The 21,878-nt window shown below is 52.9% G+C and overlaps 1 protein-coding gene across 2 annotated transcripts in view; it reads left to right on the plus strand.

Moving 5' to 3' along the window:
- Positions 1–21,878, plus strand: part of Pax7 (paired box 7) — an 89,878-nt gene that overhangs the window by 3,499 nt on the left and 64,501 nt on the right. The window contains exon 4 of one of the 2 annotated variants that reach the window (XM_057784807.1): positions 641–775. In XM_057784807.1, the coding sequence (XP_057640790.1) occupies positions 641–775 (135 nt within the window). The remainder of the gene's footprint in view (positions 1–640; positions 776–21,878) is intronic. The other variant, XM_057784808.1, reaches the window with a different exon arrangement.

Here is a 21,878-nt window from a genome sequence, read left to right on the forward strand (position 1 = left end):
CAGCAGGAGGACTAGAAGAAGGGGAGCAGAAAGTTGGGAAAGGAGAGGTTCAAAGAAGGGAGGGAGGTTGGGAAGAAAAGAGGGAGGAAGGAGGTGAGGATGCTGAGAGGAACTGAAAAGAAGTTAACCTTGAAGGTAGGCTTCCCCTGAGCTTTGGGTAGAGTGATCTGGAGAGACACCTGCCGCAGGAGGGTTGGTGTTCTTGCCACCCCCCACCACCACTATTTGCACCTCTGTTTTGAAGCTCAAATCTCAGACTATGCTGTGATGGGGGAAAGATGCTCAGTTTGCTTCTGACTGTATAATTTTGTGCAAGGTTGCAGGGCCAGGACACACCTGTATAGCTGCACCGAAGGCTGGGGTACTCTGGGTGGCTCTAAGGCAGAGGGCTTGTTGTGAGTGCATGCAGGGCACGGGGTAGGGTCAGGCACCTGGTGAGTGTGCAAGGAAGTGTACTGAGAAGCACTAGGTGGGTGCTCTGCAGGCTTACCTGGTCGTGCACGCCCCAGGAGTGACCTAAGTTTCTTAAGCCGCCGCTGAAACAAGCCTGAAATGCCTGGGTGCCAGAGAGCCTGAGAATGGGCTTCCTGGTCCTCTGCCCCAATAACTTATACTCTCCCTTTTGCCTTTAATTTCTGAGGTTTAGTGAGTTCGATTAGCCGAGTGCTCAGAATCAAGTTCGGGAAGAAAGAGGACGATGAAGAAGGAGACAAGAAAGAGGACGATGGTGAGAAGAAAGCCAAACACAGCATCGACGGCATCCTGGGCGACAAAGGTAAGAACCTGCGGCGGCCCTGAAGCCGCCGGAGACCACGTTTTCCCCAGCTGGTGGTCAGGACCTGTGCGGATTAACCTCTGCCACAGCTGGAACGGTCGGGGGAAAAAAACGTCGCAGGTTGCAGGCGCCGGTCCGGGCTTTTGAAGGCTTTACCGTGCTCCGGTGGTATATCCCTCCCCACCATGTCAGCCCAGGGGAGCGGGGCTGCGGGGTTGCACAGTCGTGTGCCTCAGCTGTCACTCTTGCCCACCGGCCCACAGTCTCTGCATCTTCCGGAGCTGGCGTTTTGGCGTCGATCAATTATTTATAGAAAACTTGGGCAAGCTTGCGGGGGAGGGGGGTTAGGGAGGAGGGCGAGGAAGGAGGAGCCCGCCCGGGGCTCCCTAAATGAATTTGTTAACCAGACCCGCACACGCTTTCTAAACGGTCCCTTGAAACCCCGCCTGACAGCTGACTGACCGCTGCAATCAATAAAAATTAGCGCAGGCCGCGCGGGCCGCCTCTCAGCCCCGCATGGCCAGGGAGGAGGGGGGAGCACTCAAGTGCTTTCCTCTTGGCAAGCACTGTTGTGGTGGGGGGCTGGAGGCCAAGTTCCCAGATGCCAAGGGTCGGCGCCCCACACTCTCTGCCCAACCTTAGCTAGGCTTCCCTGCGCCGACTCCCTCGCTCCGCTTTCTCTCGTCAGCTGCTAAAGCTGAAGTTTATCTTTCAAGTGCCTGTACCCAGGTTTGGAGAATCCTGCTGTGTTTCTGTTTCTGAATGGAGAAGTCTTTCCTAGTCACCCCTCCCGCAGTTTTCTTGTCTTTGTTTTAAGTGGGGCCAAAGTGTGCGAGTGGACAGGAATAGGGGTGGAAGACTTTGAAATTACAAAGACTGACCCAGACGGGGGTGGGGGTGAGGGCTGGAACACACATGCCAGGGAAGCAGAATGAACCCCAAAGACACTTGTCTTTGGGGAAAATGGAGGTCGTTTACTAAGGACCCCTTGTTGCCCTGAGAGTTCTTCCAGAGGTTTCCCAGCCCCGCCAGTCTGGGTCTCTCTCTGGTTCCTATGAACCTCCCAACCTTGAGGGTGAACTTCACAGACAAAAGCCCACTTTTAAAGACAAGTCCCAGAGTCGGAGGTCCACCCCCAATAGCCCCCATCAACCCCTACCAGCTTGTTCAAGGTGGGCAGGAGGATTGAGAGGAGGCAGCCCCTGTTTTAGGGCAGCCTCTTGCAAGCTAAGAACAGGCTGCTGACACTCTGGGGGAGGGAGGGTAGAGGAGCTGCTGTCCCTCCAGGGACAAAAGGGCCGGGAAGAAAGGGAGAGTGCAGAGCCCGGTGCCCTGCTGTGCCCAGCCTGCCAGAGGGGCCCAGAGGCCAGACTCCGGAGGTAGCCTCTGCTCTGCCAAGTAGCCACTGGACTGGCTATTCTGCCCAGAGTCCTGGAACTCCTTCCTGCCGGCACAGGATTTATCTCAGTTTATCAGAAAGACAAATTGGACTTTTTTTTTTCTTTTCAAAAATCAGTCTGCTTGCTCCTGGTGGGCCCTGAGTCAGAATAATCTTTCCAAAGTACATGCTGCAGACTAAGCACCTCTAGGAGCTAGCCCCAGGAAGCAGCTGGGAGATTCGAGTTTGTTAGGAGATAGCTCACATGTGTGTATGAAGGGCCATGCGTCTAGTTCAGTGTGTGATGAACCGCCAAGAAGTTGCTGACCTCTGAGAAAAGGAAGAGAAAGAAAAGGGCTTGTGTCTTGAGGAATCCCTCTGACTCAAGAGAATTCATGGGCCTCACGAAAACCGGTGAGCCAGCTGCTTCGCTGGAGAGAGGGTTTCCCTGCCAGAGACCCAGGACGCCTCATGTTTCCATGGGTTTAGAAATTAGGCTGGCCCTTCCAGATGGGGACAGCTGAGAACACAAGTTGAATGCGGAGTGCAGTAAGAATGAATCTGCTTTGCGGGAGGCTGGTGTCCTGACAGATCCCCTGACAGGGTTTGAGTTGTTGTGGGAGTCTGAGTGGCACTCAGGGTCTCTGGATGGCAGTGTGGGCGCTTGCTTCCTCCTGGTGGTTGTATGCCTACCTATGAATGTCTCCGGTCTGAAGAGGCAGGAGTCACGGAGAGGCAGTGGTGGTTCAAATGAGAGACGGTTTTCATTCTGGACAGACTTGGTGTCTGGTGTGAGCCCTGGCCAGTTGGCTGGCGGGCATTTGGGGACCGCTCATCTCTCCCCGAAGACATCAGTTTCCCCCGCTGAGTTAAAGCCCCTCCAGCCGGCACTCGGGTTCTGGGAGTTCAGAGAGGGCCCAGACGCCCGATTTACCCCCTCCCGTAGAGAGAGCAAGGGGAGGGCTACACACTCACAACTTTGTTTTGGCTTCTTGCTTTTTTGACAAATGCTTTCTCCCAGGGTCGCCCCTCTCGTGGCGGGGAGCCACCAAAGAGGGGTTTAAGAGAGCTCCTCTTTAAGCGCTAAAGAGAGATCCCTCCCTGAGTCCGTTTCTTCCTATCGTCCGCTTGGCATTTAATAACGTTAAGACTTATTAGAGCTGGTAATGAAAACTGAGGCTGCTGAATAGGAGGCTGTGTTGGAGAGGGGTGTAATAGCTTCCAGGCATGGTAAGAAACTATTTATCCGCAATCAGTCTTCACTCTCAGAGTTTGAAGCACAAACGTTAAGTTGAAGGGTTTTAAAGCAGATTAAATTGAGCTTTTATTTCTCCGCACTTTCATCTCTGAACGGCTCACTCCTGCTTCCCTTGGGCTGATATTCATGAGACTGTGGGCTTTTTTTCCCCCTCTTTCCCTCTTATCCTAGTTAAGACTGAGTTATTAGGATTGTTGCTTGTGAGAACTCTCAGGACTGCTACCGATAGGGGCTGCGGTCTCACTCAGCTTACCTGGGGAAGGTGGGGGACAGTTGATACCCTTGATGCAAAAGGGACACTCTCCTTTTCGTCCCTCTCCCCAAGAGTCAGGGGGGATGGTAGTTCCGAGAGCTGGCTTGCTAGGGATCTGAGCATAGAAGGCAGAGGAAGGAAAAGATTTTCCTCCAAGAAATTGATAAGGGCATGCAAAGAAGGGTTGTTGCCACCGAGAGAGAGAGAGACAAGGCGGAGAGAGAAATAGACAGTAAATTAACAATAGCTTCACAACCTGCAGCCAAAGCTTCAGGCAGAGGAGCACTTCAGACATAGGATGGCTCTCTAGGCTACAAGGCCCACTGAGGTCATAATTAACATGAAACACTCAAAAGTTACTGGGGGATGAGAAATTGTTTTCCCGTGTGGCCGGGAATACCTATGGGTGTCAGGGTCCAATGGGAAAGGTGTCCCCGGGGGTGTGAAAGGCCGCAGAAGGCTATGGAGATGGAGAGGATGGGGACCAGGGCTTAATTTTTCCATTCAGAATCTCGCACACGCCAGGCAAGCACTCACTCTCCTCCCACTGAGCTACAGCTCAGGCCTTAGGTTTGTTTTCTTTGCATTTTCCCCTTCATTTGTTTGAAGAAAGGCAAACTTACAGGTGTGGAGTGGGAGATGATGGGGAAGGATGGAGAGGAGGGCAGAGCCCGGAGTGTCGGGTTTAGACACTTGTAAAAGGAGGTGGGAAACAATTTAATTTGGCAGCGGCGATGGCTGCTAATGCGGTTTTCGGTCGTTTGCCGCACCGGAGGAAGCTGTTTTGATTGTGTGTACAAGGACCTGCCAAATTTAATTAGGCTCCGGGGGAGCGAATGAATGGGGAAGGGGGGGCAGGGCTCCTCTCAGTCCACACTTCTTCTTTTCTTTTCTTTTTTTTCTTTCTTTCTTTTTTTCCCCCCCGGAGACTTCACACCTGGAAGGGTGGCTGTTTGGGGAGATAGGTGAGAAGGGGGTTGGGAGGGGCCTTGGAGAAGAGGGCTGGGCCGAAAAGGGACCTAGTCGGTCCATTTATCAGGAGACGATCTGCATTGATTTAAACCTACAACTTCCCTCCTCTGTAAATGTGTGTTTAGAGAAAGGTAATTGACACTCCAGCAAATCAAAGGATTACCCCGGGTTGGCAATCTAATCAAACACAGTCCAGGCGGGATTTGAGTCTGTTCAGAGGAGGATCAGCTTCGCATAATGGGGGCTCCGAGGAAGATAGGGGTGTCAGGCAATTCCTCGGCTTTAGGCAGCGCTCCGCTGCGGACGTGGAGGGAACAGAGCAAGCGTGGGAGGGGGCCCTGGAGGCCCCAAGGCCCGGTGGGGGAGGGGGACGCGGGAAGGTCCTGGGGGAAGGCAACTCCTAGCGAGGGGGTGAGCCTACACTGCGCTGACAAGACCCCCCCCATTCCCCTGAACCCTAGACGAGAGTGAGGAGGAGGGAGCTGAGACTAAACGACACTACAATGGGGCGATAACTGTTACAAAGGCGAACACGCGCTCGCACGCTCGCAGCCCCGCATCCCGCGGTAAATAAAGTCTGCAAACTGCGCTCCAGATAAACGGGTGCCTAAATCTAGTGTGACGGGCCAGGAGAGAAGAGACAGAAGGAGATAAGGCTGGGGAGGGGCGAGGAAGGAGCGTAATCTAATAGAAGACATTCAGAAAACAAACTTTATAAACAAGAGAACCAGCGAGTGCCGGGAGCGCGAACCTAGCAGGGCAGCAACTGGCCGCTGGGTCTGGTTGCTGGGGTTGCCTCAGGGACTCTGGGGAAGCTGCTGGGTTGCAGGAGCCCGGCCCGGGATGGGAGGGGGCGTTCAAGGAAGAAGCCCGGGCCTACAGAAGTTGCTGGAGTCTAGCAAGTGGGGTCCCCCGCTGTGAGGACGCGCGGGTTCTGTGTTCACCTCCGGGCACGCACCCGCAGCGCAGCGGCCATTTCAAGGCGTCTGTACCTAAAAGATTCGTGTGCACAGAGTGGCAGTTAAAGGAATTAGATATTTACCAGTTTGAAATAAGCCTGGCTAAGAAGAAGAGAGAAGAGAGAGAGACACACACACACATTGAAAATATGAGGCTGGGGGAAGACTTCAAACGAATTCATCATTTGGAACGGTGAAGGGAGATTTACCAGACAGTATTGGGAAGTTATTTAGATATTAATAACACATTTTCCTGAGGCGCGACCACGGCAGCCGTCTGCGCTGCTCTCCAAGCTATTTGGCTGGGTAAAATATGGGCGTCTCAAATGTTGGGAGGCGATAAGGCAATCGGGCCAACCCTGGTCCTGAGTCTGCATCGCAAGAGCGTTAAACCCGGATTAACCTCCCCCGCGCGCCACCCCTCCCCTTTCTCAGCTTTCCAAATTTTTGAGTGGAATTTACATGGAAGGGTTTTAAAGCACACATAGCAACGGCCACAAGGCAGAGGGGTGATTCTTGGAACTTTTATTTTTATTTAGGAGCCTTTTTAATGAAAACCGTTGTTACACATTACTTTACGTATCAATATTACAGAAAGCACAGAGAGAGCGGCCCCGAGTAAACGACGGTTCTTCCTGAAGTTGCGATTTGCCGTTAGTCCTCGGCCATCAACAAAGTTAAGGCGGTCTCACCTGGGGTTGAGGGCATCTTAGGATATAAACCCGTAAACTAACAAGCTCAGGACAATCGGCCTGTGAGGAGCTTGAGACCCCAAAGGGAAGGTTCTCTCTGGGGCCGGGAAGGCCTGACTAAGAAGGTGGGGGGGGGTGCATTCCGGGAATTCCTGAAAAATAGCTACATCCCCCTCCCACTCCGCTAATGGGGTAATTAGGAAACCCAGTTGGGGACCCAAGGTGATTGGAAGACTGAGATGCCCCCCTAAGTTTCTGTTACCCGGGGCCCTCCCTCTCTTTTTCCGACCCCTAACTCCCGCTGAACGTGGGGAGGAGGTGGAAATGGGGTCAGCACTTTCTGACCCGCTCTGTTGGGACTGGCCCCACTGGGGTCAGGCCGGGGGAGGGAGGAAACTCGCCTTCCCAAATCTAATCAAGGCAGAACGGCGACCTAAGGGGGAAGCTGCACCATTAGTAGCTAGATCTCTCCATAACTTCAAACAAAGTGGGGCTGGGGAGAGGCGAGACCGGGATGCGAAGAGTGGGGAGAGCTTAGGGGAAGGAGTGGGGGGGGGACTCAACATGCGAAGGGGTGGGGCCTGCAGGAGGAAGAGAAGGTCGAGGGCAAAGGGGAGGTGGGGGCCAAACGAAGGGGTGTGGGGAGAGAGATGTGAAGGCGGGGTCAACAACTTAAGTCCCGGGGGAGAGAGAAAGCCTCCGACAGACCCTGGCAGTTTCAGGAGAGATGCGGGAAAATTGTGTGTGCCCCAAATCCAGTTTCGAAGTACCCTAGAGCTGTGTCTGGTCCTTTAGTGCGGCAGCGAGTTGAGTTCGGGCGGATTTCCAGGGAGCAAGAGGCCGCCGCAGATCTTTGGAAATCCATTGCTGCCATGAATTGGCCTAGTGAGCCCGAGGTCTAGGGGTCAGCTCGATGGCTTGGTTGCCAGGCCTTGGAAGTGCGCGAAGACTGAGTCCCAGTGGAGAGTCAGGCAGCGGAGGGATGGAACCGGGGACCAGAGAGAGTCTGCAGAAGGGCGCGATCGTGGAGATCCACGCAGGAGAGACGACTGGGAGTGGAGTGTGGGGACGCTAAGCAGTTCCAAGGATAGATAGAGAGGGGCGCAGGATAGCAGCTGGAAGGACAAAAGGATGCAGTGGCCGAGAGGCAACCCGGGCCCGCGAGCGCGGCGGGCTACAGAGCTAGCGGGGCCGGGCGGCGGGTCGCAGCGCTTTTGATCCTCGGCGTTGGGTGACACCAGTACAAAGGCGGCTCATCGTATTACCGCGCGGCCCGGCGGCTTCCCGGGATCCAGCCGCTTAATTAGAGGCGAGCGCGCCGGGCTGGTGGGGCGGGGACCCGGGCGGCGCGCTGTGACCCAGCGCTGGGCCTCGGCCAGCGGTGCGGCCGTGAGCGATCCCCCACCCCCACCCCCGCTCCAGCGGTGAGCCCGGCTCTCGCCTTCCCGCTTAACTGTCCCACTGCAAAGTTCCCGGCGACAACGCCTAAGTTATCAGCTCCAGGTTTGGGTTTCAGAGTCAGAGGAATGGGGTGTGTGTGTGGGGGTGACGATTACTGAAAGACTGCGTCCTAGCGCACAGTGAAGGCTTAGTGCTGCCCCGGGTCCTCTTCCACCCACCGCTTATCCGCAACTGGGTGTTCGCGGCCTCCAACCGGCCGGTGCTCGTGGGCCCCAGCAGCTACGGGTGGGCGAGGCTGGAGTACCAGGGAGGGGCAGAATGCTCCAGTCCCCAGTCCCCAGCACACTAAGTCTTGCAATTTACAACACGTCGATGAGTCTCTCTGCACCTGGGTTTTCCATGGGGAGGGATTTACACAAAGGTCCCTATCATTTGGATGGGATTCTGGAGCCATTTGCCAGTCAGGTAAAAGCTAAACAAACCAACCAAGCCTTTACTGGAGTCCATAGGGGCAGAATTTTAAATACTGAGTAAAGACATTGCTCAGAACGCCACCGCTACAGTTTTTGATAACCCCGTATTCTTTAAAGAGTCCCAGTTTCCCAGAATGAAAATATTTCCATAAAGGGCAGGAGGGGAGTGAGAGCTAGCTGTTTGGCCTCACTTCTCTCTCTTTCCAAAACAGCCAAATGCTGGGGGACCCAAGTAGTGTCTAACTAGTCTTTCTCCAAAGCAGCCTCTCGGCTTCATGATTGGAAGGGTCTTTTCCCAGGCATTAAAATTTTTTCATTTATTTATTTATTGTTTGTTTGTTTGGGATTGAGTATGCATATGTGGAGGTCAGAGGACAATTTGCAGGAGTCCATTCTCTCTTCATCATGTGGGTCCCGGGATCAAACTCAGATCATCAGTCTTGAAGGCAAGCCCCTTTACCTGCTGAGCCATCTCACTGGTCCCTTCACAGATAAGTGCATATGTGATGTTCCCTTTCTTCCCACATCACTAAAAGGGGGGAAAAAAAGGAAGGTGAGAAAACTCTGCCCTTGAGGAGTAAATACATATGAGTCTCATCATTCATTCTTTAGGACTTTTGTTAAGCATATTTGAGGGACCAGGCACAGTGTTAAGTGCCTAAATTATACTCCAGATATCAGGTCCCTCCCTTCATGAATTCTGATCCTGGCAGGGAGAAACAGACAATAAGATAAACACTGTGTGCGTGAGTGCGCCTGTGTTCAAGTCTGCCTGGGAGCACACAGCAGGGTGTGTTGGTGCAGCCTCTGAGTGGAGCAAGCAGCCTCCCAGTTGACCTTTGGAGTTTCAGGCATCCGCTGCCCGGCTTTCTGCATTGAGGGTTCAAGGCAATGGTGGAGGGAGGACCAAGTCTCTTGCCGTCACTGAACTCTTTGTCTGAGGGACCAAAAGACCTGAGATCAAAGAAATCCCGGCAGGACAGAAAAGGGGGTGGGAACAAGAGAAGTAGCTTAGAAAACTCTAACCTGAACTTTTCTGGGGTCCCTTTGGGGGAAGCCCCAGCAAGTGGGCTGGGATCCTTCTGAGGGTTCCTCTCCAAGGCCGGAAGCCTCAGCGGGGATGACAGGTGATCAGCCACGCCTCCGGATGTGAGTTTAATTTCAGACAACAGGTCTTTGAGGAGATTGGAGAAAGTGGAGCCCAGCCTTCAGAGGTGTTCTTTATGGGCGTGGAGGTGTTGGGGAGTGTGATATGGAGTTGAGGGGAGGTGGTGGTGTCTGGGTTCAAGCTTCCTGGAGCTCAGGAAGCTGTCTTAAAGTCTACCTTGGGTTTATATGAGCTGTGTAGACATGAAATCAAAGAAAGCTGGAGTTTGCCTCCTAGGCAAGTTTTGGGGTTGATAGGGATAGGCGGGGGGAGTTTTAAGGAAAGTTTTGGATCTTTACTTCCTAACGGAAGCTTCCAGAAGTACCCCAATCCCCTACTTTCTCTTGTGATTACAGAACCAAGAGATTTGGTATACTGAGCCCTTCCGCTCTGAGTTAAGTTCCTGACTCCACCACCCCCCCCCATCCTTGTAATTTCCTTCTTCGACAGGACTTCCTGGATTTGCCCTTTCCAGGGCCCAAAAATCCGGTAGAAAACAATAAATTCCAATGGAGGAAGGGGGCTGCAGCTGGAAGGCACCTTGGGCTTCAGCTCTGGACCTCCCCTGACCTGGGGGCCAGTACCCTTCCTCCCACAGTCCTCCTGCTGACCCAAAAGGAACAGGAGTCAGTCCCACCTCTCTAGTGAACTGCCCCTGTATTTCACGCCTTTATTAGTGGGGCTCCAAGAAGACCCTAGGAAAAGAGACTGTGGAAGTTTATTGAAAGTGGGAGACTCTCAATGTGTTCCAGTTGGGACATTCCCTTCTATAACCAGATGGGGCTACAGTGAGGTCTCACCAGAGCGTGCCCCTAACCAGGCTGCAAATGGTCTTTCGCTCTGCTCCCCACGGACCCATTTCTCTCGCTGTTTGGTGGGTTCCTATCCCAAAAAGTCTAGCCCCTGGCAGGGAGCCTTGCAACAGCAGTGACTTCCCAGTCAGCCATGGCCTCAGTTTCCCCGTCTGATCAGCTGCTTTGATGAGACACTCCGGACTGGAGAAAAGTCTGGGCGGATGGGGGGAAGCTCCCTGGAGCCTGTCAGGGAGTCCCAAGCGGTGGAGAGGCCCTGGCTCCTCCTCCCCTCAGTCCCCGGCATGCTCTCGCCTCAATGGCCACTTTAGAAATACAAACAACTTTAGAAATAAAGTAACCAAACTCCCAAGGGGCTTTGAAGCCGCGAATGCCTGGTGGCGCTTTGCTGTGGTGTGGGCCAGACCCGGGCCTAATCTTGCTTTCATTTCCACCGGTGGCTGCGGGGGAAGAGCTCCCGGCCTCCGGGCCCCTCAGGAGGCTCATTAGGCCACAAAGAGCCCCCATTATCCCGAGAAGAAAACGGGGAAGGGGAGGCGAGGGGGAAGCAAGGGGGGGGGGGAAGCAGCCTCTGAGCCAGTCTATTGACTTAGTAGATGAAGTCAAGAGTCGCACAAGCACAACGCGGGGCCTCGAGGGGCGGGGGCAGGCCCACAAAACCCCCAACCAACTAAGCTGCTTTAGGGTGACTGCCCAGGCTGGCCACCGAAGGCCTAGGACAGTAGGCCCCACCAATCTAGACCTTAGCTTGTGGATTGATGGGACGGTGGTGATGCTTGTCCCTCCACCCACCCACCCACCCCCCACCCCCCCACACACTGCTCTGCCTCTGGAATGTCCCTTTTTGGTGAGTCCAGGAAGCTCCAGAGCAGCTGAGCAGTGCCCTCTCTTGGAAGCTACCAATTTAGCCACTAAAGAGGAGGTGATTGAAACTGACACCCAGGAGGGTCCACGGAGGAAGAGGATGCTGAGAGATCCTGGTAACTCAGAGGAATTTCTCTGAGACTCCATGTACTTTCTTGACAGGATTTTCTATGTGTAGCCCTGGCTGTCCTGGAACTCGCTCTGTAGATCAAGCTGGCCTCCAATTTAGAGATCCACCTGCCTCTGCCTCCCAAGTGCTGGGATTAAATTCAAGTACTCTTGGCAAATGGCAGGTGGACATAGGTCTCAGGATGCTGGGAAGAGGAAAAGATGACATCATACAAACTCAGCACAAACTCCCAGCTTTCTCAGAATCCTTCTTCCTTTAAGGATTCCTTTAAGAAGCAGAGGCCCTCCTCCATGACCTTGGCATGCAGGCTGTGACTCTACAGCCATCATCCAAAGATGAGTAGAGGGGAGGCAGGACCTGGACAGATGGCCACATCCTTCCTGTCTACAAACCTGAACCAGGAAACATGATAGACTCAGGGAGCTGCCCATCTACAGAGGACCAAAGGAGAAAGAGCCAGCTCCGACAGTTGCACCTAACTGCAGATGAATGCAAAGACCTTGGTAGCTCTGTCCCTCTGCAGGTAGAGGCTGGGCAGCTGGGTAGAGAGAGTGAGACCAAACACTGGGGACCAAAAATGGCAAAAATCTGTAAAGGAGGCAGGGAAAGCTGAGTGGCAGGACTCCCCTTCTCCCTGCCTCTGTTCCCCTAACCCACTCGGCCTGGTGCCCATAATATCCTTTCCTGTACCCTTGTACCCTTGAGACAAGGTCCATGTGACCCCTGCATGGCTGAGCCATAATGTGCAGGTGCGCTCCTTTTCAACCATTCATCCCATCCCCAGAGACTAAGCTTGTCATGGTGGACTGTGCTGGGGAGGTGCTCTCCCAGGGACCTAGCTGTAGGCTCCTCAAATGCTGAGCTGGAGACTTCAACGTACAGTTTATTCTAAGGGCAGTGGGGAGCCTCGGAGTGATGGACTGAGCAGGGAATGTATTGGAAGGCGCGGAGGTTGATGCTGTGACCCGACCGGATGGAAATGGAGAGCAGAAGATGCATAGAGAGGTGGGGGACCTCCCTGCTGCTGCGGAGGGAGGGAGGAGGCAGCTCAGTCCCTGAGTCCTCCCTGCACTGGAGGCTCCAAGGTGTGTAGCCAACAGCTGCCACCTGGGGGTTTTCCTCTTCAGGCTGGGTGGACACAGACTTGTCCAGATCCCAGAGCTCATCACTTCACAGTGAAAGGTTGGAAAAAGTGACAGGAGTTTGAGACTTAGGAGAGACAGGTCACAGAGATTACGGGTTGAGGGGCAAGATCAGCAAGCGGAGGACAGGGCATGCAGATGGCGCTGGGTGAAATCCGCTCCTTTCTCGTCTCTGCAGACTCTTTGTGTTGAGTGTGGCACATGCTTAAATATTCCACTGAGGGGGAAACTGAGGCAGAGAGGTGGTTGGTGGGGAGGAGTACTCTCTTCTGTGTCAGCTAGACCCTAATGTCTTTGGTTTTCAGGGGCCTGGAGGGGGACCCAGCCCCATTCCTCTGTTTGTTTGAGCTGGACAACTGAGGTCCACACCCTCCCCTATCTTTCAAGAGCCCTGGACCTTCTTCAGTCCCGGGGGACACTACGGCTCCAATAGGCACCCCTATTAACCGTTTAGTATGTTAACATTCCCCAAGTATCTTATGTGGGCTGAGACTAGACAGATGTCTCAAGCATGACCTCTGAGAGGTCTGTTTTGTCACCCTGTGAAAGACCCAGTAAACAATGGGGACATGAAGCTGGGAGGCTAGGTGGCAGCAGACTGGCAGTGGACAGAGTGAGCCCCTTCAAGTCTCTGGTCCTTGGATCTCTTTGTCCTAACCGTGGCCAGGCTCAGCCCAGTGGTTTTCAAGTTGTGCAGGATGGGTACGCTGAACTCCAGCTCTGCGCAGGTGTGCACTGGCAGACTTGCTGGGTCTGGAGGAGGGCATTCCAGTGAGGCTAGGCTTTGTCCCAGGGAGGACAGGCCTGGCTGCTCTCCAAGGTTTCTCTGACAGGACGAAGGGGGCGGAGGGGAAGCTGTTTCTCTGGGAATCAGAGCCTGGGGCTGTGGTTATTGGTCCTCAGAGATAAGGTGGTGATACTTATCTGGTGGCGAGTGAATCCTCTCCCTTTCTAGTCCCCTGATTAGGGAACTTTCTCTCCTGACTGAGAGTCTTAGGCAGAGCTGTTTTATGGACCCTGGTGTCTGTCTCTCAAGTGTGCCCAGCTTGCTGTGTGACGAAGGCAAGAAATCGCTCCTGGGCTTTACTGGTGATGGTGGAGAGGGAGTGGGTGCCAGCAGTGTGGTGCATCAGGACATTTCTCAAGGGCGGATGAGGGAGAATGTGTGCAGAGTGGAGGCCGTCCAGTCAACAAGACAAACATGTGTGTCCCAGGTCATTTGATGTCCACCAAGGTTGAGAGTCACTGACCTAGTATAAAACAAGGGTGTATAGATAAAGAAACAGAGGCCCAGAGAAGGGGAGGGACTTGGTAACTGTCACAGAGCAAGTCAAGAGCATCTGAACAGAGCCACCATCTCCAGAAGGCTAGGTCCTTCAGTGGAGCATTCTTCCGAAGTCAATGAGTTCCTTGTCCTTTACACATCACTTGTCCCTGTTGAGAATCTGCTCTAGCTGGGGACCACACTCTGCTCTGTCCTGCTGCTCCCTGCTCTAGTTTGGTCCATGGGGCGGCCTCCTAGGCAGTGTGTCTCCATCTCAAGCCTGGTATATCCCTGATCTGTGGTTTTCATTCCCTCTGTCCCCTGTCTAGACTTTCCTCCCACCCAGTCATTGAGGATAAAAGTCACACAGTCAGGATGGGAACTGGAGCAGAAGAGGCACCAGGCCTTTAGGGGGGCCTGGCTAAGATGAGGGAAAAGACTGGAGCGTGGTCTGTGTGGGGTGGAGCTGACAGGAGGCTGGCTAAGTGAGGGATTCCCAAGTCAGTGCATACCAGTTACTAGGGGCTTTGAAACAGACACAAACAGAATTCCCCCTCTTATGCATTTAAGAATTTACAAACAAAGATGATACATGCTTGAGAAATTGTTTTATTTTTCATTATTTTTCTTATTATTTATTTATTTATTTTGGTGTTTCAAGACAGTTTGTCTTTGTGTGATGGTTCTGGCTATCCTGGAAACCAGGCTGGCCCTGTATTCACAGGGATCCACCTGCATCTGCCTCTTGAGTACTGGGATTAAAGGTGTGCACCACTACCACCAACTGCTGGAAATTTATTTCTTTTCTCTTTCTTTCTTTCTTTCTTTCTTTCTTTCTTTCTTTCTTTCTTTCTTCTTTCTTTCTCTCTTCTTCTTCTTCTTCTTCTTCTTCTTCTTCTTCCTCCTCCTCCTCCTCCTCCTCCTCCTCCTCCTCCTTCTCCTCCTCCTTCTTCTTCTTTTTGAGACAGGTCTATGTATCCCAAGTTAGCCAGAAACTTACTGTGCAGTCAAGGATGGTCTTAAGTCTCTGATCCTCCTGCCTGCCCCTTCCAAGTGCTGAGATTACAGGATTACCCCACTCAGGTCATGCAGTACTAGTGACTGAACCCAGGGCCTCACGCATGCTGGGCAAACACTCTACTAACTGAGCTACATCCCCAGCCCCTATGGATTTTCAAATAATAAAAACTATTAACTAGGGCTGGAGAGATGGCTCAGTGGTTAAGGACACATGCCACTTTTGCAGAGGACGCCCCCTCCCCCATTCAGAAGCCACACAGTGGCTCTCACAACCATCTGGAAGTCCTGTTCTAGGGACTCAGATACTTTCTTCTGACCTCCACAGACACCAGGCACACAGGTGGCACACATACACACACACACACACACACACACACACACGAGCCAAAACACTCATGCACATAAAGGAAGAGAAATTAATTCAAAAATATTTTATAGTATAGAAATTAATGTTTAAGGGGTCACCTTTGGATCCATGGGTCAACCTTTCAGGGAAGAACTGGCTGGCGTCTCTCTGCGTGGCTGTGATTATATGTATCTGAGTGTTCCTTGTAGACCTGGAGCTGGATGAGGGTGTAAAGTGGACCATGTCAGCTCACTCTGTGACCATAGAGGTGTGGACCATGAACCCCAGGTTGAGTCCCTAATGATCTCTGTATGCTGCTGCCCCAGGGAGCATCCTTGGGGATTGCTTCTTTGTTTTCTCCCCCTGGGCTGCTTGTGATGTTCCAGCTGTACCCTTAGCTTGGACAGAGCTCAGCATCCCTAACAGGTTAAACACCCAAGTCCGAACATTTGCAGGTGTTTGTCCTCTCAAATCAACGCCCCCCCCACACACACACCTAAATGCTTCCCCTCCCTTCCCCCTCCTGCACCTGCCCCAGCTTCCGCCTCCTCCGCTTCAAAGCAGCAGGCTGGGCTTTACCTGCCTGTCTTTGAGAAAAGCAGTCAGGCCTGAAAGGGGAAGTGGTATTTTAGGGGCTTAATTAGACACAGGACAAGAATGGAGGTTAGCGCTCTGGTTGGGTCAGAAGAGATTGTTGGGATTAACACCCAGGTAAACCTATCAAGGCCTCAAGGCTTGCTGGACTCCTGGCAGCAGGCCGCAGGTAGCAGGAGAATCCTGGGCAGCAGAAAGCATGGGCCAACTGGGCTGCCACCCCAGGAACCATACTGGGAGGGGTTAGGGGTCACAGTGGTGTGTGTTGCAAGAACACCCCCCCCAGCTGTCCCATCCCCCCTCCTTTCCCTCGAGAAGACAGAGTTAAGAGATATCATTTTATTCTGTCTAGAGATGTGCAGAATACGTACTGTGGGCAGGTAAGGGCTGAGAGCGTAGGTATGGAGGGGCAGGACCCCACTTCAGGTTTATCCACTGAGGAAACTGGCAATGAGCTGATCCACAAACTAGGAGAGACTTGCAAAAGGTAGAGATGGGGCTGGAGGATGGAAAGAAGGGATGCTGGAATTCAGAGCTAGCAGATGATTGTGGGGGAGGGCTGCAGGGGCAGCAGCAGTTTGACCTAAGAACTGCAAAGCAGGAGGGAGGCAGACATACATTGAAGATACCAACCAACCAAGCAAGGTGATAGTGTCCATAATCCCGGACCTGACGCTGCTGGGGCTGGAGGATCACAGTTTGGAGAGCAGCTATACAAAACAAACAAAAACCTACAACCGACTCCATACTTTAACAGAAGTGAATTCTCCAGGCCCACCAGACAACCGTTGGTGGAAGTAGGAATTATTACAAAGCCCATTTAGAGATACAAAAACTGAGACACAGTGATCCCAATGGGGCAGGACCTTCTTGATGGGCAGCCATGTTCAATGGGATCGCCTTTAACTAACCTGAAGGACCGTGCTGAGTGAACCGTTCTCATTTAACCAGCCAGCCTTATTATCTGTCAGCTGATAAAAACAGAAAGATTCATTCATCCACCCAGTGTCACACAGCTAGAAAGAGGCAGAGCCAGGAACTAATAGACTTCTTTCTATTGTGGCATTGGCTTTTCCACAGGCATGCAACTTTGGAATGTTCTTCAGAAGTTCACAGGGTCCTGTGTTCTTGGAGAGTGGCTTCCCTGTCTCCTCCTGGGAAGGGGTTTACCTTTTAGGGAAAGATTCCTGGAGAGTAGTGGCTGGCTCCTTTTTCTAATGGAGTTCCAGCAGGTGGTGTTGCCAACTTGCTGTCTGTAATCCTAAATCAAGAAATCTCGGTGGCCTAGAAGTGTGTCGGATGGGTAGAAGCAGCAATTCCTGTGTAGCCTTTGTTACCCTTATATCTGGCCTGGGCTGAGCTGTATCTTGGTTGTCTGGAAGTCCACAGCAGGTGCCTCTGGTCTTCAGTGTATGTGTGTGAAATAGCTTAGGATGTGTGTCCACTGCTGCGTGCACGTAGGTGTGTGACTGCTGCCGCCACGCGTAGGGGTGTAGCCACGGGTATTGCTATAGAACAAAAGAGGTGTGTGCCATGTGACTTTGCGGAGCCCACTCTGCTGGGTGTAGGCCTGTAGATTTGCCCACGGCCCCATTCATAAAAAGGAAACGGGAGAGAAGAGCCAAGTCAGTTTTGTGAAAGCAGCTAACTGTGAGTAGCTAAGTGGGGACTAGAAACCAAGGCTGGCTTCAGAGCCTGGCCGCTCTTCTCGGCTCCCCAGGGAAGATTTAAGTGACAGCAAAAAGTTTAAAGGAGCTGGCAGCATGCAGGGGCCCCACTGTCATCGAGGAGTCTGGAGGACGTGTGTGTGTGTGTGTGTGTGTGTGTGTGTGTGTGTGTGTGTGTGTGTGTGATCACATGCATGCCCCCTCCTCATTCTGGCCTCTCAGCTCCTGCCCATTCCTGGGCCCCCAGCCCAGCCCCGTCACACGAGGGCCTTTCTTTCTGGGGATTGCAAATGCGCCAAAGATTAACGCCTGCAGCTGGCTGCAGCCTTGAACAATGGAAAGACCTAGGAAGTGAAGGAATCGACAGGGGAACACAGAGCCCTGTCCAGTGGGGCGGGTGGGTCACGGTCTGCCCGCTTGACTCCAAGTGACCCCGACCGCCTGCCCTTCCCCCAGCTCCAGCTCTGAGCGTAAGGCTGGAAGCATAAACAGTCGGCATAGAAATTCTCACTTTACAGACTAGACTACTTTGCACAAGTAAAGCCTTCCTCTAGAGATTGGGGGTGGCATCTGGGGGTGTTAGAGAAGAAGGGGAGCACCCTTTCATCCAGGAAATAATCAACTATTGGGGAGGAGCCGGTGTCAGAATCCCAACTGGGGCCTTCTACCCAACCTGTTCTACAACAACAAGATAAGCACACAATCCCAACTCTTAACAGGCTGAGGTGGGAGAATGGCTAGCCTGGGCTACTAGCAAGATTCTGGGGGCTGGGAAGGTGGTGATAAGAAGAGACAAAACCAACCCAGCCAGGTACACCACCCTTCTCCTTCCCATATCTCCACCCCTCCTTCCAGAGACAGCTGAAATAGCTCTGGCTACTTGAAAACTTTACCCTGCCCTACTGGAGGGAAGGACACCAAAATGGTCAAGGCAGTGAGGGTGAGAAACATGGAGGGCTGGGACATGTAGCCCGGAGCCCCAGCACCGAAATAAACGAGCCATAAGGTGAGCAGTCTGCTGACCGGTGGCTGGGGGAATTTCAGGGTGCAGACCTTCTTTGGCAGCTGACTTCTGTGTGACAAGCATAGCCTTCCATCTCAGAGCTCCGAGAAGATGCTCGTGATCCCATTTCGCAGATGACAAAATACAGCCCCCAAGAGATTTAGTCACTTGACCCAGGCCACAGCGACCGAGAAAGAGACAGAAGAGCCATTTGATCCTAGCCTTTCTTGGCTCTGGGTTCAAGACTAACACCTCACTGGGCATGGTGTTCAGCCTTTAATCCTAGCACTCAGGAGGCAGAGACAGGTGGATCTCTGTGAGTTTGAGGCCAGCCTTGTCTACAGAGTGAGTTCCAGGACAGCCAGGGTTACAAAGAGAAATCCTGTCTCAAAAACCAAAACTGAACTAAACCAAAACAAAAAGGTAGCTATCACCATTGTGTATGTGTGTGGGGGTGGGATGGGGTCAGGAAGAATCCATCATCGGGAGAACCGACGTTGCTTGGCTTGCCTGGCTGGTGTCTACAGTGCGGCAGAGATTTTAGCCTCCAATCCAGAGCCGCCTGTGTCTTTCTTGAATTTGGGCATTACTGACAAATTCAGCTATGTTCTTCCTTAGCTTGCAAACCCCTTTTAACCGCCTGCAAACACCTTTCTGGTCCTTCCCATAGCACACCAAAAAGGAAATAAAGACACTGTCTGGGTGGAAAACAATGCCCCCCCCCCCACTTCTAGTAGCCAGATGTGGGTCTCCTTGGATCAGAAACAAGGGCTGCGGCAGGTCCCAGCCCGTGACTGCAAAGCTTAGAAATGCAGGTGGCGAGTCCCCTCCGCAGATGAAGCCACTTAATTACCACGCAATCAATATGCAAACAAGTGCCAAACTGGGTTTGAATCAAATTTCTCATTGGGGACTCAGTGGGGGAGGAGAGTCAGGCAGAAGGGGGGCCCACCAGAGTGGACTGCAAAAGGAGGGGGCTGGCTGATAGAGAAACGGGTATCAGTGAGACCCAGGCACCCCAGGGCCACTCAGAGGCCCCTAGAGTCTGGCGTGGGACCCTGCTTCCCATTGAGAGGAGCCAGGGTCTATGCCTTCAGGCTGCCTTCTTCAGGAGGGTTCTGAGGCCTGTCAGCTGAAGTCTGGCGGCCTCTGCTAATTCATTTGACTCGGAAATCTCAACTTGACCAGGTTCCCCCTCCCCTCTTTAAAACAAACTCATTAAACTTGTCAACACTCATTAGGCCTGTAAAACATTGAACTGGAGCCGCTGGGGGAACTCGGAGAGGGTATGTGTTAGCTGTGTGTGAGCATCTGGGAGCGCGCACTCCGGAGCTGAGCAGGCCCTGGGAGACTCAGCTCAGGCTTGGCCATGGGACCAGAAGTCACAACGGTTTGTTTTCTTGCATCTGCCTGTTATCAAAGGCAGAAAAACGCTGGGAGTGAGGCCTCCAGGAGCTCTAGAGTCAAACTTCAATTGGAGTTTGCCTGTGACTGTCTGGTCTATCACAGTGGGACTTAGCTTGCTGGGCAAGCGCTCTGTCACCAAGCTACACCCCAATCTGAGTGGCTGCATTTCAGAGCCTGACTTTGGTAGCTGTGATCTCCAGGAGCTCTTCCCCGGGAGCCTTAGTTGGAACTTCAGCTTCTGTGTTTGCAGGAGAGCCTTTTCCTTTGAGCCTCAGTTTCCCCAAAGTTCAGTGAAGAAGCAAGGTTGTGGTGAGGAGTGGGTTGGCACAGGAGTAAAACCAGTGAGCTCTGTGGTCCCTCAGGGACATTAGGAAGAGAATTTCTTTTTTGCCCCCCCACCTCATCTACCTGCCTCCCCACTCTCAGTCCCTTGTGTGGAATCCCTGGGGGTGCTGTCTAGATCCCAGTCCTTGGGTGAGAAGCATATGTATTTGGAAGGGACCCTAATCTGAAGTCGGGAAAGCAGAAGCTTCCAGAAGAGAGTCTGAAGCCAAAGACAGAGGGCCACAAGGGTTCTTCGAATAAGAAAGCAAGGGGAAACCGTGTTACAGGGTTGGTGTACTAATTCAGTCACAGAGTTCTTGCCTAGATGCAGGTAATGATTCTCAGCATGGCAGGGGTGGGGGCGTAGAAAAGACGACTTTAATGGAGAGCTAATTACTGTGTATCACCCCCGCCCCCCAACATGCGCACCAGCTTTTAAACACTGCCTGTTGCAGAGGAACCCAAACCACTCAGGTTTACAAACTGCTCCTGGAGTCTCCTCTTGGGCTGCAGTCTGCAGAGTCCGGAGACAGCCTCCCTGCCTCCCTGGGTCTGCTCTCCGGCCGGTCCGGGAAGCAGCATCCAGCCGATGAATAGCCGTTTTGTCTGGGTCCCCTTTTAGGGTCTATGATGTGTTCTTTTTCCCTTTAAAGTGGGGTGTCTGCAGTCTCCGGCTCTTTCTCTCTCCCTTCCCCCTCCCCCCTCTTATTGAGAATACCCCCTTTAAAAAAAAAAAAGGAGAGAGAGAGACACGCCAGCCTTCTGCTATTTTCCCCTCTCCTTGAAAATGAGAACATCAGCCATTGAAGTGGATTGATGAACTCTTCCAAAAAGTTTATTAAGAGAGGTTAGACAAAAGCCCCCGGGCCTGCAGGCAACTGAGCAGTCAGTATATAGACTGGGCCCTTTTGTCCCCCCAGGGCCGACGCTTGAATACCTCTCAATGGCCCTCTTCAGAGTGACAAGATCAAGCCAGACAACGGCTTGTTAAAAGGAACTGCTAGCCGTTTCTCTCTGCCTGGCGCAAAGCTGCGTCCCCCACTTCGCTCCTGCATTAATGTACATCTGCACCCGCGGGAATAATCGGCTGGAATTCTGTTGGTTTTGTGTGGGTTTTTCTTTTCTCTTAAATACACCCTCCTCCACCGCCGCCCTGCCCCCACCTGCCCCTCCCCTCGCCACCCCCTCCCTCCCCACAGCTGTCCTAGAGGCATATGTTGCCCAGCTCTGCTGTCTATGTCCTGGGAGTACCCCTGGTATTTCTGGAAAGGAAGGAAAGAACAGGGTTTGGGAGCCTCTGTCTCATTGGTCCATTCTCCTGTGCACCAGGGGATGGGCGCTAGGAACTCAGCTACATCATCAATCCTGTAGTTGGGGATCATCTGTCCCATGTATGGATGGAAATCCAGGCAGGTGAGTGGAAGTCTGGGATATTCCCCAGACCTGGTTAACTCAGTGTCTGGGTTTAAGAGCCCCTAGATATGGTAGGTTTCTCGTGCAACAAGCTAGTGGTGAGAGCAGAGAAGCTGTTCTAAGGGACAGGGACAGTCAGATGCCTGACCCTAGGAAGCTAGGTGGGCAAGGCTGTGGGAGATCCATAGGGGTGGCACACACAGGGAGGAGAAGTTGCCTAAAGAGGAATCATGGATGCTGACATGTCCAGGGGTGGACACAGGACAGAGAAGCTTAACAAGGGTCAGATCTGCCCTCTTCAGCTGGACTGGACAGTGTACATGCGTGTATGGGCGTGCAAGCCTGTGTCTATGTGTGTATACTTCGAATGCATTTTGTTCTGTCTGGATCCCGCAGCTCCAGGGTCAGGACACTGTGACAGACAGGTGCTCAAAAAAATGTTCCTTGCCTTTAGAACCTTCCTGAGATCTGGAGGAGCAGCTGCTGCTCCTGGGGACCGAAGCTCTTCCCTCCCAACCTCAGGACCACTGCCTTCCCCTTCTGAGCAGTCCTCTCCTGGCAATGCTAGGGGGATTGATATTCCC

The sequence above is a fragment of the Chionomys nivalis genome, chromosome 11 (genome assembly GCF_950005125.1).
Source record: "Chionomys nivalis chromosome 11, mChiNiv1.1, whole genome shotgun sequence".
NCBI classification, from domain to species: domain Eukaryota; kingdom Metazoa; phylum Chordata; class Mammalia; order Rodentia; family Cricetidae; genus Chionomys; species Chionomys nivalis.